This window comes from Falco biarmicus, chromosome Z (assembly GCF_023638135.1).
Source record: "Falco biarmicus isolate bFalBia1 chromosome Z, bFalBia1.pri, whole genome shotgun sequence".
Classification (NCBI taxonomy): Eukaryota; Metazoa; Chordata; class Aves; order Falconiformes; family Falconidae; genus Falco; species Falco biarmicus.
Window position 1 is genome coordinate 54883407 of NC_079311.1, and position 18137 is coordinate 54901543.

The window sequence follows — 18137 nt, forward strand, 5'->3', positions numbered from 1 at the left end:
TGTGTTTTGAGCAAGGAAATATCTCTATTAAGCTAGCGTAAACCAAGCCATCAACAGCAAATTGTACAAGCGAGGATTGTTTTCTTGGAATCAAAGTCTTAGAAATAAAAATAATGCTAGACAGTCTATATTCAGCAGAAGTTCAACATGCAAATCAGGTTTCAGGAGACACTCAAGATTTCGCCTAACAGTCCAAATAAAAGGTAAACATTAAAAATTATGCATGCAGCAAACATACTGGTCCTTCCTTAAGAGAAGCAAGTACTTCATCCCACAGTTTCTGGTTCATACAGTCTTCTCTAATCAGCCACTGCTGCTCTTGGGTCAGCTGGAAAGCCTCTCCTTTCCCTCCATCTCCCATCCTCATGGCTTTGGGTGTATTTGTAGGTTCCTCTATACCTGCTTAAGATTATGACCACCAGACACAGTAACAACAGAATGTTAGTTTGAACTAATAGAAGGGGAAAAGAAAATTGTTTCTAGAAGGGTAAAACATGGATTACACTCATGGATTGCGGCAATCAAATCCCTATTCCAACTCATATTCATCAGCATAGTTTTGAACTGCAGCACACAGCTGCACAGAAGGCTGTTCATTTTTCTACAGAGCTTAAGAGAAAAAAACTCCCTAAGAACAGTAAATAGGATAAGGTCCCTACACTAGTATTTCATTACAGAGCATGTGCTTATCCATTTACATTAGCATTCCACATAACTTCATATTTCTGCAAAGTTTTCACGCTGCTGGCTTAATAAATGTAACATGACAGGCTTTGCTGATGAATGCTAAGAAGGTAAAAAGCAATACCATCATGAATTGTCCTTTTCTGGTTTCCATTACTCTGGCTGGTTGGCTCGTGTTTCACAGCTTGCTTTTTAACCTTGTCTTTCTTCTCCCTGCTAGCCATGGCTTCCAAATAACCTTCTGGATACTAAAATAAAACAGTACAGATTTAAAACAAAATCCATTGGCATACAGAAATTCCCAAGTACCAACAAGACTAATTTCTAAAAGACTTTAAAACCCTGTGACTACATATTTAAATAACAACTACAAAATAATGTTTAAAACCCTACAGGATGGAGAAAACATTTCAGTATCTATTACTAAGAAAGTGTAGTCAAGTCAAAGAATCTAATCCAGACTTGATTGTATTAAAAGGAACCTGATATCCATACCCATATCCATGCCCTATCGACTATACAAATCAGGCAAAGTTGAAGATGATGGTATGCTGTAAGACACACCATTGTCTTGCTAAGAAAAGAAACTGTATGTTGATTCTTCACATCTTACATGGATTCTGCAATGCCCAAGTCCTCCCAGGTCAGTTTAATTCTGAATACACTAATTACACAAACTCCTCAGTCATATATAGAGAAAAATAGATAAAAATGTGCAGTTTTTTCGATTTCTCAGACAGACTCAACTATAACAACAGTGGCTTGTAGAAATTCTTTCCAGCTTAAGGATCACAAAACTGGATTCAAACTCTGCATTTTCCAATCCATATATGCAAAACAATTCACTGCTAAGGCAGAAAGCTTCATCCACCGTTCCTTCTGCTGTGCCACTATTACAGGATTCTTCCAGTCTGCAGATAATCTGTAGTGGTTTTTGGCATTAAATCCTGCCACAGTGAAGTACAGGGGAAAAAAAGGGCCTTCAATTTAACTGATTTCTATTTCTGGAATTCGTTTACTGGAACCAGGAATAAAAACAACTCAGCGAGTCCTGATTCGAACCTGTACACTCAGACCCAGTTTCTTTGACCGCTCCATTCCTTCTGAAGTCCAAGGTGCAGGCTCAACATCATCTCTCCTCAGAAGATAGCGCCAAACTAAAAATCCACATTTTCCAATTTCTGGCCAATATTTCACCACCTAAACAACAATATAAAATTACTGCCATTATTTTATCACAAGCCAAACACATGCATATAGTCATGCTTCAATTGTTTAAGAAGACATGAGAAGACTAAGTTATCCATTACATTATATATTATACAGCAGCTGTTCCCTCAGGTGAGAAATTTTTGTATTTCTGATAAATACAGTGCTCTTAAAAGGCACGCGCCTTTATTTCAGAAGCTGAGAAGTCATTAAACACACAAAAAGCTAGGATATAGTTGGAAGGAGTGAGGAAATTATTTGATTTCCAGGGATGAATATGACTCAGTAAGCTCACAGAAAGTAGCTGTCATATTCAACTTTATATATCCTATTACAGATTATGTTCTATTATCACTGCTCTGAATAGTTTCATTTTGGTTCTTCACAGAATAAGCTAGGGCTAAAAAGCTATCATGGAGAAAAAAAGAACTATTTCTAAGTAATAATGATGCATTTGCAATGTAATACATATGAGATATTTTGAACTAGCTGAAGAAAGATGTTATGTTGCACTCAGGAGAAATCAAAGTACCTTGTAAATGCCATCGTATCTGTTGCCTTCCTCTGGGGCATATTTGCTGATTCGCCGTCCCTTTGAACTGCGCACTACCCTGACTGGCTTACCAGCTCTCCAGTTCTTAGACTCTGCTCCATTTTTGTCATCCAGTGGGGCATCACAGTTAAGGGCCAATGCCCTAGAAAGAGATTTAAAGTCTTCATAAACCAGACTACTTCACTCAACAGATTTTTGAGAATTAATGTAATTAAGTCATATCTATTCCACTTGTCTAATTATGCTGTATCAAGCAGCACAGAACTTTTCAGTATAGTCTTTAAAAACGGCAGAACCAACGGATGCAATGGCATATATGCTACCAGGTATGGTAAGAAAAAAAATGGGAACACAAAAAGTCTTGCTGTCAAGGTTTCAGATGAAAAATCAGCTGATATTTCTAAATAAAACAAACCAATCCTTTTAGATTCAATATTATTCATTTTTAGAATAATCCCTTCCTAAACAGCACTGAGAGAATTAAAAGAAAAATATAACAAAAGGCAAACTTTCCCTATCACTATTCCTCATTAACTGCAGATTTTAAGGCTTTATAAGCGTGTACACAAAAGCAATGAATATGATGAAAAACACAATAGAGAAAAAAAGTACATAGTAACCATTCAAAAAACCTCTAAAAATTAAGTGAAACCGCTCACAGAAAACATAAATGGCCTCAGAGTAGGAGTTAGGTAATAGTAGCTAACTCAAGGACAAGCAGATCCCTTTACCCACTAGCTACCACCAAGACCCTCTTCCAGAAACCTGGAGCGAGACAGCATGAATACCTACTACGCCAAGCTGCCGTAATGAACAGTATTTCTACTGCCACAGCGTAGTTTGTTCAGGGATTGAAAACCCTTCAGAATCAGACTCAAACCAAACCAACCATGGATCTCAGAACTGAAGAAATTATAGGGTTTATAAACAGCCGTGTTATGAGTATAAACCCCACATGGTACAGAACAGTATGAGACAGGCATACAGTGAAATTGCTTATACAAAACCAAAACTTTAAAAAGGAAAAATAACTGGACAAGCAAAAGCAGTACTGATTCAACTACACGAATCATAACTTTCAGTATCAAAATGCTTGAATACTTATATCAAAACCAGTAACTGAGAGCTGCCCCTTGTCACACTCCATGTGCACCAGTGCCTGCAAAGCTACAAGGCAAGCTTCACCAGTGGATTTCTCATCTGCTAAGAGCAAACAAATGCTGACACTAGGGAATCCAACTTTTAATTCTCTTCCTAAAGCAAGTTTACTCTGCTCCCTAAATATGCTTGTAACCTATTGCCTAAACCTACCTTCATCTTCCTTCCCCCCTTGCTCACATCACATTCCCTCTCTGTCTCCCTCCCTGCCTCTTCAGCAGCCATGTCAAGCTTTTCCCCTCTCCCATCTAAGCACCACAAAAAGCTTGGAAGACTCCCTTTCCACTCGGCTTCACAGCAGCAGATCTTACCTAAAAGCAAATGTGGCAAAGAAAAGGTCTTGGCCTATCTCCACACCCCATAGGTGTTAAGTGGTCAGTTCCATTAGCAGAAATTACGCTTTCAGAAACAGAAAAGGATGGAGAACTCCTTGTTCTGGCAGGCTTTTAGAGAATGTAAAATGACCTCGAGGAAATGTTTACTTAATCTTTTGGACATATATTTTCTCTTTCAAGCACCTGTTTTTGATAAAGCAACACCCTAATTCCTTGATTTTCACAGAAAACTATGATGGAAGAAAGGGGTAACAAAATGGAAAAGATTTAACATGGGAAAATGAACATGCTTGCTTCCTACTTACATTTTTTGATTTAACCATTGAAGAAGAAATTTAAAAAGAAACACCTGCAATATAAAACTTTCACCCAAGAGTTTTGACAAAGTTCTCATTAAATTGAAACAGAGTCCCCTGAAGGAAATTGTAGCACAATTTCAACAGGAGACATGAGTACTAGCTGCACCAGCAATACAGCAAAATATTTTATTGTGTGTGTGTTTCTTTAAATCAACAAAACCTAACACTTGATAAAAAGCCTCTTAGCAGCAAGAGGCACCACTGTTTATAAAAGCAGCATGTACAGGGGTGAATGAATACAGCAAAATGCTGGTTTAAATTAAAGCACTATAACTCATCTCTTCGCTTTAGAATGCTTTTTAATTTTATCTTCAAAACTTACCTATTCATGTGTGTTAATGTCTGATCAAATGAATGTTCTCCAATCCTTTTATTGCCAGAAAGATCTCTACCTCCACTCCCAGTGTAAGTAAATTCATCTCCTCGATCCTGTGCAAGAAGATTATACTTCGTTTTAACACTTCAAAGTAAAGCAACTCAATTTAAAAAATATGCAACTTCATTTGTTCTATTTAGTCAGAAAGAGAAAAACTATAATCCAAGGCATGGAAAGATGCGTTTTCAATTTCAGCATCACTGTCCTTCTACAGCACTTGTGCCAGCACAAAGCTACTGGACTGGTCTGGACGTAACATATTCTCCAGAAAAATCTTATTAATAAATTGCCTGCCTTAAAAAATTGGACTTCAGCACCTTTTAGAAAGCCATTTTTGAGAACAACAAAAAGAATATTCTGAGGAAGGGAACATATTCTAGCAAGTGTTTACTTGCTCTAGAGCTTTCATTTAGTTTACAAGAATATCATGTCTGTAGAATACATAACCTTGGAGGGATCAATTCAGCTCGTGCAAGAGGCTCAGTGCTGTTAAGTACAAACAGCTCTGCCTTACGTATAAGGCAGGTGCTTTAATGCAATAATAATCGCAACTCTTCTGAAGTATTAAGAGCTTAAACTCATTTAGATTCACATTTTGTAAGCTGATATAATACTGTAGTGTATTTCCTACATAGAATTTTCTCTAAATTGAAGGAAGGTTGAAGAAATCTTTTACCATGAACTGCAACAAAAGTAAAAATCTACATACATGTAAGTAAAGTGAGTATTACTGTTTTCTTTAGGAAATATGTCACAGAAGTTCATGCTACTCCTTACAAATCCAAGTATTTCTGTATACATATATATATTTTACAAATAAATTTAATATTGTATCTCTTTGGAGATGCAACTTTTTTGTAAAAAGCATGAAGCAATAGTAGAAGAGAAATACTTAATAGGAAAATAATTTTTATATGAATTTTTATAGCAAAAATCTGAACATGTACGCAGTAGTAAAATTCAGTCAATTTCTTACCACTATTAAAAGTCTGACATTATTAAGGATCCAGTGCAAGACTGTTACAGATTATTTCATGACTGACAACAGCAGAAAAAGAGAAAGTTAGAAAGAGAAATGCTGGTTGAACAAGGCCATAGATTAACTTTAAAAATTATGTTTAATTTATTCCATGTAGGGAAAACCTAACAGAAATTCAGCTGCCACATTAGAGTATTTTTTGTTTGAAATTTATCTAGATACAGTAACAAACAAGTGCTATGAAGTTAAAAAAATACTCGAAACCTAACAAAGACATGTACAAACACTGGTATATAATTTCTTAAAACAGCCTACTTACTCTGCTCAATGAATCTCTAAAAAATAACAGAAATAGAATGATGTTGTACAAGGACAATATATGAAACAACTTCAAACGAATGAAAGACTGACAAGGTAAGAACTATTTACTAAGAAAGGACATAAAATAAATTGTATAAAATAAGGTATCACAGAACTGAGGTATGTTTAATTTTTCAGTGATTGTCAAGGAAACAAAATGTGCAGATCACACAAAGATGATTGAGATAAAAATATGAATAGGGATGGATTTGCTTGATGAATCAGGCCCATTCAAACAAATTGCATTTCAACACTGGATAAGAAGCTTGTGCCAAGCTCAGAAAACCAGAAAGATGTATCTTGGAAAGTCAGAATCCAGAATGATTTGGGTTTCATAGCAAAGAAGAAACTGAACACGTGTTCATGGTGTGGCAGAGTGGGGAAACTGCTGCGGCAGTTTTTTGATGCACAAGCAGAAATAAACTGAAACTGGAAGGTGATTTTTTTCCTCTTTTTAGAACATAATGTTGAGACAAATACTGAAATAACATCTATGTAAGAACGTAAAAAAACAGAGGAAAGACAAATTCCACTATATATACATGAGGAAGATTGAGAAAATTATTTAAAACACAAGACTGTTTTGTTTATCACAACTAGGTAGAACAATCTTCATGAGAAGAAGGTACTGAATAGCCTTTTTTATCATAACAGATGAACATAAATCAAGGACAAACCGCTACAGACTTGAGCCAAAAAAACTCAAGCGAGAAGGCATAAATGCACCAGTATTCATCATTACCTGCTAGAACACACTTCTATAGAAAATGGGTTAAATGTAAAAGGTCTAAACCCACCAAACTTCCAATGTCTTCAGAGAAAGACTGAGTGGTTCTCTGGGTGGTACTCTAACCACAGGCAACCAGAAGGCTTTATGCTTGAAGAAAGAGTGTGGGTATAAGGCCTATGCATACACGCTCACCTCTTGAATGGATTCCACACTTTTGATAGTTTACATTTGCTTCTCTTTAATTATCCAAGTGTTCTATGCATAAACAGGCAAAACTGTATGGATTTGTGGGGAGCTGGAAATCCAGGGGAAGGAAAATGGAGGAGAAATCGAACAATTATGGAGCATAATTGTTACAGATCAAATAACAAGAAAACTGCATCTTTTAACACCCCCCCAGTGTAAGGAAGGCTCATTTCTGCTTTACTTCCCAGAAGAGCTACACATACTTCTTCACATAAGATATAATAAAAAAAAAAATTAAAAAAAAAGGGATCACAAGGAACTAAGACACACAGTCCCTAAAACTGGAGGAAAACAACAGAGATCCTGCCATGCAGGGCACTCGCTGATCCGGACTGGATTAAAAGAAATGGGGAGGACATCTGAACCTCTGATACAAGAGCAACTCCTAAACAAGGAGAGAAAGAAAAATTCAGGAGAACGTAAGTGCTTGTAAAGAGATAAAATCTAGAATGGCAAAAGTGATGCACAGACACAGAGTCCTTGTCCATGTCCTCGTCCATGACAAGTAGAAGTGAAATGGGGATACTGGTAGTCCTAACGGGACTGGAGACCTAATGGAAGAGCTACAGAACCTACTTCCATCAGGGTTACAGTATTTCACTTTGGAAGTGGAGTATGCAAGGACTATTCACACAGCTTATCATTTGGGATCTTTTGATGAGTAGTGACTCATTATAGACAATGTGGGATCTTCCTATCACTCACAACAATGTTCAACTCATACCCTTTATGTGACCGATAAAGCAGAAAGATATTTTTTTCTCAAGAAGATCAGAAAGCAAAGCTTAAGATACTGATGCTGCTGTAAATTCTGCATGCAACAGTTAAAGGAAACATTTGGCAAAAGGAATTATTGATGTCTGCATATTCTTCTTTAAGAAACAAAGTAAAGCACTATTAAAACAGTCTCAGCTTTCCCCCTCTCTTTCTTCTTCCTACCTTTCCTCCATTTTCTTACCTCCAAATATGTAATTCTGCCATTTCTCTCCTCCTTTTCACAGCTTAGTTCAACTTCCTTGCACCAAAACATTCTTTCAACAGCTAGTAAGACCTTTGTTATTCTGTCTTCTCTTATTGCCTTCTGTATGTCTCTCTTTCTTATGTTGTCTCCATAAAGTTATTTCTTAACTGTCCTGTTTGTAAAGTTTCATTATGTTATAGAGCAAACGAATTTCAGCCACAGTAGCACTGACCCTGGTATCTCATACTGAGGCATGTGAGTGGAAGATGAGCCTGAAGGTCTAGAATTATAAGCCAGTCATCCTCAGACACACAGCACAAGCAGATTGTGAGTTGTATTAAATTGTACTCCACTATTCCAGTGCTGTCACATAACCAGCTGTAAGTCTAACAGAGATATAACGGAGAATGAAGAAAGCAAATCCCAGCTAAGCGTCTGACCTCATTATTGCTATGGGTTGCTCTTATGCAGCAGCTGACAGGGGCACTAACTTCATTAAGCTGCTGGAATATCAGCTACCTCAAGATAGCTCAAGTATTTTCTCCTTCCATTAACACCTCTGGTATCAGGCTTAGATTTCAAAGTTTGGTCCCAACATATACACAACAACTGTATTTATCTGTTAGTAAAATACACTATTCTTAATACAGATTTTCTAGATGAGCTTCAACCTTCAGTCTAAACAACAACAAAAATGTCTTACTGGCTTTCTTCATACAAGAAACCCCAAAATCTCATCAGTTCATCAACCCAGCAATTCATCAGTACACCTCACTAAAACGTGATGAATAAAGGCTAAGATTCTGATTAATATGACAAAGCAAAATAAAAAAGCACTAAGCCTTTTTAAATGAAGTTATTAAATCCAAGACAAATATTAACTATCAGACAATTACATTTGACAGGATTTTCTTTTCCTAATAGTAGAGACACCTGAAACTGAATCATGTCATCATTTATCTCCATTAAAATCTCACAAGTCTGTATGCACGTAAGTGCTGAGAGAATTGGTCTATCTGCCCAATTGTCTGATTTATTTTTGATAATTTCATGGTTTAGCACTGCAGTAAAAAGTGTCAATTAAAAAGGAAAGGCTAAATTACATATTTCATTTATAAATCAATAAAAACCCCCTTGCATTAAGCGCAGAGCTTGAATATATCATAATTGGTGTTTCGGAGTCTTCCCCACAACCACCCTTGAAAGCAAGAACCTGACAGTAGTGCGGCACATTCCACCACGATGAAAACACTGAACCACTCCAGCGTTACCCAGTCTGGACCTCGGAACAGTAAGACAGCTTCAAGGCAGGAAGCGGCAGAAGGCGGCTAACGGGTGATGGAAGTAGGTCTACATTTTACAAAATAGTTCCCAAATGACAGTAATAGATAGCTACTGTATGTGCACCATTTGCTGAGATTTTTCTTATTCCTTTCCATGTTCAGTGACAAAACAGTGGATTACCAGACCTTTACACTAAACACTGGTATGTAAACAATTGAGGCTACCCAATCTGGATTCATCCTTCTGCTCCATTCAAAATCAGTTCCAACCTCAAACCAGGTTCACCAAGGACAACACACAAAATGCCTTTTCAGGTCAAAGACACTTTTCTGTAGTGGGAGATTACTTAGAAGATGAAACAGGTTTTTGAGACAACATTTTAAAATTAAAATTATCTTTGACTATCTGTTGGAGATTGCTCATTGATTGTTCTACTGAGGGAAAAAAATCCTCCAATCTGTATGAGTAACTTCATTACCTTATTACAATCCTAGTTAAAGCAAGGCAAGGAAAATCTTGCCTGTCTAAAAGACATGCACTTACTATTTGACGTTCATTTATTTCTATACATACAATTAGATTTTGTTACTTTGATCCTTCTTTTATTTCCTGTATTTAAATAAATGCTTAGTATCATAAGAATTCATTTTTATAAGTGTTCAAGTGAAAAATCCACGAAGTGCAGCAAGAAAAGCATGGTTTAGACTCAGTTTAAAGCAGGTGAACCTGCCTTAGCAGAGTGTTGGACTAGACAACCTCCTGTGATTGTTTGACACAGCAAAGATTAGTAGAGTTATGCTGATCCTTCAGAATTTATGAAGGGAATAGATTAGCTATATTCCATATATTGCACTAATATGACTAATGCCTCTTGAAAATGCATGAATCTCAGAAAGTAAGTATTTCAGTATATTAGGCATTCACAAACAGAAACCAAGGCCTGCGTTCTTGACCTAAGGCACTATTCCAGGAAGAACATTTCTTGGAAAGCATGAAATATAAAAAAGAACTAAACAGTGCTTTGCTAAGCATTGGCAACATTAATTTCTACTTAATCTGCATTATCATTCTGTCAAATGGGTTCCTCAATGCTTTAGAAACAACCATATATGCAAAGTCCTGTAAATGAACTTTGGCAAAGCACAGATGGGAGCAGTACAGACACAGATTCCATAATGCATTATGAGAGAAGCTGACAAATAGGCAGATAAGACTACTCTGACAGATGTAGTACTAGCAGTACAAAATGTCAAAAAGCATCTGTGTAACAAAATAAGGATTCTCAGAATGGGAAAGTAATTCTGAATATAATGCAGGTACAGAGGAGACAATGAAATTCAGAAAATAATGCAAGAAAGGTATTTTTTATTATTAATTAGGATTTCATATGGACTGATAGCTACCAATATGCAATAAAAGAAAAGATGGAGAGGAGACTGCTGCAGAATAGGAGCTGTCCTATTATGTTAAGTATGTCCATAGTATTGGAGGTAACGAGAGTGGACAAATAGCGTATCTGAGTGAAAAGGAAGGTATCTGGTAGCTGTCATATAGTGAGACAGTCAAATTTTTGCACATTACATTGGAGCTCCAAGCAGGTCCCAAACCAATAGGGTGCTTAGACCTTTGAAACCTGACAGCTTTTGAAAACAGCAAGTTTCACAGCATCAAGCATCAGGTTTTCAGCTACAAGCTCAATCCAGGTGACTCACAATAGAGTGACTCTCAGTGTCATGGCTGTAATTAACTTATATGCTGGATTCTCAGTACTATCAGAGATGGGAAAGTCAGAAAGGAGCTGTTCCCTTGGTAATATAGTCAGCATGGCATGATAATTCAGATAATTTATGTAGGATACTACATCTCTTCTGTACCAGGGCTCACACTGGATTCAGATGACCCAGGTAAACCCAGCAAACTGGTTAATACAGCAGCAGCTGGTCATAAACACATACCTCGGTAAAATGCTACTCACAGTGGTCTTTGGATATAAACCACTTTGACTCAGTCAGGAGGCTCCTATTGCCACTTGATTTGGATTTAAAGCTATTTAAGTATGCAATTCACTGCAGTTCTGGCACTGCACCTTTGGCACTGATGGAACTTAACAAGTGCTTTCACCATGCAATGCACAATAAGCAGAGGTTCTGAAATGTTATAACCTTATCACAGGGCTTGGGCAAATCTAGTGAGCTAAATAATTTTTAATTTCAATTGGACTATTTCAAACAAGTGGCATAATGATTACCCGTACACAAGATTAGTGCAAAGACACAGAACATTTAAAATGGACAGCTAGCCATTTCATGAAGTGGTTTGTAAATGCTAGGTTCCAGGCACTGAATGGGTTTGGTGTAAAATATCACCTAAGCAATGGGTATATTTGCTTGGGGTCCCTTTTGAGTCATTAGAGACACTATTCTCTTTTATACTCTCAGGATCTTTCACAAGAGGATGTGAATGATCACAGCAGGTATTATTGACCAAGAGATTCAGAATCTTGGTTTAAAGAGATGTCCCATATGATCCTGTATGCAAAAGCACTTAAAGAAGAAACAATCTTTGTTCAGATTAAATTAGGCACACTGCACAATTACTTTATCATCTTTACAACACTACCACAAGCCAGAAGAAACATGGATCTTGACACTTTTGAAAACAAACAGCAGTTTTAACCCTGATACATAAAAACATTGATACCAAAACAGGAGGGCAATTTTTCAACACAAAAGTGAAATTTCTTCAGCTACTTGATTTGATGAACAGACAAGTCAAAATATTTGTATCCTGAACACTGTGATTGCACAATTACTGTTAATGACCAACATCTAACTTTTGAATGTTAGTCTATTCTGAAATAATTCTTAGATTTAAAATTCCTGAAAGACTTCCTAATTTCTTCAGCTAATGTTCCTGTTATGGCTACTATCAAGAACAAGACCAGACCCTAAAGCTAACTACTGTAGTACTGTATTTCAAATAGGTACCATGTACCTTGGTCACTAAAATTCAAGGTTAAACATTTACAAGAGATAGATGAATGTGCAAAAATTTTGTATGCATGTAATTCAGATTGAGGTTAAGCTTCAGGTGCAAAATAGTTTCACCCAATGCTCATTTTTTAAACTATGACTGTACCCCCTTCTAATCTTGAGAGAAGATCCTGTACTGACAGAACTCATCGTTAACTGTGTACTCCAGTATAGCCAGAACACCCCAACTTGAGCGAAGTTGTGGACAAGTCTGGGTCTGCAGGACACTAAGTTTCCAAAGGCAAGGCATAAAAATGGCATGATCTGAGAGCTAGACAGTGTATTCCATTTCCTGCAATATACTTTTGCAATTACTTTACCCCAACAGTAAACTGTTAATTTAAAGCCACATGAAGAGTATTAACTTAGCATGTCAGCAGTGTGCATAAATACTGCATGAAATTTATAAACATGCAGTAAAAGTCTTCTAAAATGTATTTATTTCTCAATTTTGTAAAAACTTGTACACAAGTACCTATATCATACTACTGAAATTCAAGCAGAAGTCACCTCTCTCTTCTTGCTCTCATACAACAGAGTGACTAAATGTGACCAGAGGATTTTATCTGAATTTTTATTTAAGTTTCATTTGTTGAATGATATACTGTACTTAGGATACTTTTAAGTACAGAATTTGATTTTGCTGTGGATACTCTTACAGAAGTTTAATTTCAACTTCTTCCAAAAAGTGGGGAAAATGGAAGCAAATTTGGAAATAAAATCTGGTATCTGAAAAAAGAATCGAAGAAAAACTAATTCCAAAAATGTACGTGGGAAAAAAAAACAACTCTTGCATTCTTAGTTTAGAGAACTACAAAAAAAGCTGGTGTTCTCCAATCTTTCTCCCCAGCTATGCCTCTTCAAAAGTATATATGCCATCTAGACTACAATACTTAGGTGTCCACAAAAACACATGTTCACAACATCACTTAGGTGAACTGGAAAAAACATGCAAAGGATCCCACTAAGTTTATTAAATCATTTGAATAATTACAGCAGCAGAAATAAGGGGACCTCAGTATCACCACTAGAAAGAAAAAAAAGAAAAAGGAGTCTGCAGCATTCTAGCATAGCAGGTATAGCTCCTGAGCAACAGTATTCTTATGACCCACTGGCTAAAGGTCCTGGAGACTGAGTTGGGTTTCACTCTAAGGATGTAGTAGTAATGTATCACAACACCAAATACCTCCTCACTTGTTCAAAAACAGACACAAACTCCTTCAGAGGCAATCCCCTGCAGAAGCAGTAGCTGGTAGGTGCTGTTGGCAAAGAGTAAGTCACATTCGGATGCTATTTCAGATGCTTGTTTCTTTTTCCAGTGCCTTTTTCCTTGTGATTAACAGATATGCGTGTTTTAAAAAAACAGATTGCTTACTGCTTTATCCTTCACCTGATGCATGACTCAAAATTCCACCTGATGGAGCAGAAAGGCAGGAAGGGATGTACCCTGTGTAAACATTATTTAATTGCAGAAAACAGTAATCTATTCATAAATGTTGGTCAACATAATGAGATGAAAGTAGGATGCAGTTACTGACTTGTTTAGCAGCGTAATTGCTTTCATTGTTCTGCTTAAACGCTAACATCAAAATACTTTTTTTTCCCAGCACCTTTGGAGATCATAATACAAGATTTTGAGACTTGGAGACTTGAACTGCAGAGTTCTGAAAGTGCTCATCAGTAGGATTCAAGAACCTTCAGAACTTCATGGAATGAAGTAACATGTACCTTTTGTTCTTGATTCATTAAAATAAAGGTATCACATATTTAGAAACACAACAAACCCAAAGGAAGAGGCATTTATCTGTCTTGAAAGTAATAAAAACCATGACAAAGCAGAACATAAAACATACTATTTGCATGTAATTACACAATCAAATTTTAAATAATATCAAATTCAGACTCTGAAAGTATACTGAAATTTAACTACCCTAAACAATGTGAAGTCCAGCTGTAATTGACTTATTTTGCTTGAGTATAAGTAAAAGCATAAGCATTCTTCAAGAAAGATTTGCTTACATAATTCTCCCCAGAATTCTAAAAAGATATTGTTTGCTATCAGTAGCAGTTATTTTTTTCATGGTCGTATTTGCAACAGTTGGACTCAATGATCTTAAAGGTCTTTTCCAACCTAAAAAATTTTATGTTCTGTGATTCTACAGCTCTATCTTCACAAACACTGATGCATTAGAACAGCAAACCCATTGCTTGCATAGATGACATACCACTTCATCTTCAAATCCTCCAGCTAATACAAGTGAATAAGCTCCATCATTACTGCGTCCATGGATTCCACCCACATGTGGTCTGTGAACACCTGCTTCGCTCACCTGGCAACAGAAAAAAGCCAGTTTCTAGCATTTTTTTCAAACAACCAGCTATTTACAATCACTTTTACTTTCTGCTTAAAAAATTGTACAGAGGTGGTGTCTGTAAATAGTTAATGTAAGGCTGCCAGTAAAAGTGAGAAATCCACTTGTCTTTAAGGAAGAAAACCCAAAAGTAAGGACACTAAATAAATGGAAGGACAATGTAGGATTGTGGTGACACAGGAAGATGTAAAGGTACACTTTCTTCTTTGGGAAAAACCTCCATGATTCTTTCCATAAGCAGTATTTAAGACTGTACTCACTGCCATACTCCACTTGCACAGTCATTCAGAACAAGCCAAAGTAGACGGTATTTGCCAGTTTGGTAATATTTCACAATTTTTAACTAAGATTACACTGACCTGTGTAAAGATCGTCATGTCAGGTATTATTAAGATACTGCACTGTAAATGTGACCAGCACAGAGGAGTATTACCACTCTGCCTACGGAAACAGAAGAAGCCATTGCAACAACATATGGATCATATGCTAGTTCCCCAACCAGGACAACTCTCCGTAATGAATGAGCAACTACGCTGCGACCAGACCGCTTGGGAGCTGCAGCAGTACCATAAACCAGCAACAACATTGAAGTCTACTGAAACGTCTCTCCCACAAAGATTTATTTAATGTCTTTCAAACTACCAAAGCATATTAAAAAAATACCTTTATGAATAAAAAAAAGGCGACATATTAATTACGTATTTTCTCAGTACGCAAAGCCAAAAATACTATTGACAGAATGAAGGTTCCCAGCAGAAAACCCATTATGATCCTTCTTCCTACCTTCCTATCTTCCTTCAGACCTTGACTTTTCCTGTTTTTCTCATTCTGCCTCTCCCACTCCTGAACTCCTTTTCCCAGCCTACACTTCTAAGCAACTTCCATGAAAGTTTAACATTTTTCTGCTATAGTCTTGCAATTTCATAATACAATAAATCAGATCAAAGGTCCAGCTGGCCAAAAATGCTGTCTCTAATAACAGACAACAGCTGTGAACAGTATGAAAACTATGCAAGAACACAATGATACTTATTGCACAACTTCTCAGAATCCAGCTGTCTGTGGCTCAGACTTCCTGAACTACTTTAAACTTTTGGATTCATAGTAACCCAGAGAAAAACCCATGTACAGTAGTATGGCTTGTCATATGAACTAGTACTACTTTTGTTCATTTTGAAGGGGGTAGCTGCCCTTTTTTTTGATGATCCCTTTTTGCATTACAACAGTACAAGTATATTGGTCCCTAATTACATTTTTCATACTGTACCTCCTTTCATAGTCCTCTACACTACACCAGGTTTCAACATTCTTTCAGAAAGTCTTTCCAGTTGAATGAAAACCATTCCACTCCTTTAATTATCCTGACTGTTGTTCATAATAACGTTTTATTTTCCTGACCCCTTCCTTTCACAATAATCTAATGCTTGATTTTTTTTTATCACTATTGGGTGTTAAGAAGACATATTTTCAAAATTAGCTATTAGAAGAACTCTTTGCTAAATAACAAGAATAAGTAACTGAAAGCCCATTACAAATTATGTAGTTAGAACTGTTCCCCACCCCACATTTACTATCCACAATGACTTAGCACTCTCACTTAACTTTATCAGCTATTTGCCAATTTTTCCAGACCATTTATGAGTATGCTGAATAAAAAGGCCCCACTATTGAGCTCCTCTTTCCTGCTGTATCATACATCCTTTCATTCATTCCTCCCTCCCTTCTTTCTTTTCCAGGTTTTATCAATTAAATTTAGGTTTCTGGTAGTGATTCACCCCAAAGATGAACTCTGATAAGTAATTCATGTCAAAGATGCTCTTCAGATGCCCTCTTCAGAAGCAATACTTAAGTCAATTTCCTTCTAGGGAAAAGAGAGTTTGTGTCATAAAAAACTATGCAAATCAGAAATAAAGAAACTACAGTCTCTAAATTCTTACAGATTTGCTGGGCAAACTCGTTTCTCATACAATAGACTAGTCATATGAGAAACAACAGTGTAATTTAACTTCCTATGTAGAAAACATTCCAATCTTCAGGGAAAAAAAAAGGACAAACTCTTTAATTTGTACCCTAAATTAAATAATTATGTCAAAAGGGTAATTGTCTTTTGAAGTCTAGTCCACAGATACATATATATAAGTAGCATTCTCTGCTTAATCTTCTGAAAAAAGCAGCGCTCTAATTCTGTTCCCTTTTCCTACCAGCACTAGTTCTATTTGAAAACTATTACCTTTTGTGTCACCAATGGAATCCCTAACAAAAAGATAAACTAAAAATTTTAATTATTGTTGAAGCAGTGAAAATAGTTTTGAGATTTTGAGTCTGCATAAGTGATTTTAGAAACTTCTTACTTATGAGACTTTAATTAGCAATCTGGAAGCCAACAAAAGGTAACTATTTATTTCAATTCCTTTCACAAAAAAGCTCTTCAAACCATGAAATATCCCAAAGAATCAAAACTGAATATTCCTCTTCAGCAACTTATTCTGTGTAACATCCCTGGTATGATGAACATTGTAATTTTAAATCACAAATCTGATTTGCTTCATCTAAGGCTTGTATCGATGGTAGAGCTAACAATGGACATCAAGGTGAGAAAGGATCAAAACAACGCGTTTAGGTTACAACTGCTTCACTGTGCTTTCTACCAAGGAGAGAAACCAAAAACTGTTGCTAAAGGGAAAATGTCTGCTGCTAATCGTATCAGCCTTAAAACTTGCATGGCTTTCCAAATCCAGAATTCTTCACACAGGACTGGAAGACATCACCATCAGAAGAAAATTGCCCGCTAAGTGCTATCTTCTACCAACTGAATAATAAAACATCTGTTTTCTTCTCATGAGAAGGCAGGTGATGAAAAGTTCAGAAAACAAATCTGAAGTGGGTTTTGATTCTTCACTTGCCCCTCCCTCTTCAAGCACTTCAAAAAACCTGATCCTGTTCTTCCAAATATGATGAAAAACACTCAATTACAATCCTTTACACATGCAAGAGACAAATAAATAATTTATTTTGAAAATAAATAAGTATGTATCTCCTCGACTGAAAACAACAACAAAAAATCCAAAGATAAACCAAAAATCAGTGCTATCAGATAAGGCTGGGGCAAAAGGATGTACATTTGTAGTTTGTGCAACACTTTGAGACCACAAAAATCAGTACTGGCACAAAATTAAGCTGTCCTATCCACCCTGCTTTGTTTTTTCCTGTCCCTCTGAGTCTTGGCAGTGTGCTTGTATAACCAAAATGTAAAACTGACTGGGAAAATTAGCTCCACTCCTACACCAGGTGGGATTATTTTTCTGCCAGTTTTTCTAACAGCCCAGTTTACAATAGTCTATGAAATACCTGCATCAGAAAATAAGACAGTGCAAGAAACAGAAAAGGCTGAATGGACAGCTAGCAGTACAGGCTTACACTGGTTTAAGCTGTTCATCAGCCTAATAGAAGATATGGACATATATTATGTACGACCAAAAAACCCAAGAGGGATTCAATT

At 36.5% G+C, this 18137-nt stretch overlaps 1 protein-coding gene across 4 annotated transcripts in view; it reads right to left on the reverse strand.

Annotated features, from left to right (window-relative positions):
- Nucleotides 1-18137, reverse strand: part of UHRF2 (ubiquitin like with PHD and ring finger domains 2) — a 96831-nt gene that overhangs the window by 3318 nt on the left and 75376 nt on the right. For 2 of the 4 annotated variants that reach the window (XM_056325140.1, XM_056325142.1), the window contains 6 exons: nt 14492-14596; nt 4621-4727; nt 2426-2588; nt 1747-1884; nt 809-932; nt 239-399 (listed from right to left, as the gene is read on the reverse strand). In XM_056325140.1, coding sequence (XP_056181115.1) covers nt 239-399; nt 809-932; nt 1747-1884; nt 2426-2588; nt 4621-4727; nt 14492-14596 — 798 coding nt within the window. Of the gene's footprint in view, nt 1-238; nt 403-808; nt 933-1746; nt 1885-2425; nt 2589-4620; nt 4728-14491; nt 14597-18137 lie in introns of all 4 variants that reach the window. The other 2 variants (XM_056325139.1, XM_056325141.1) reach the window with 1 other exon arrangement.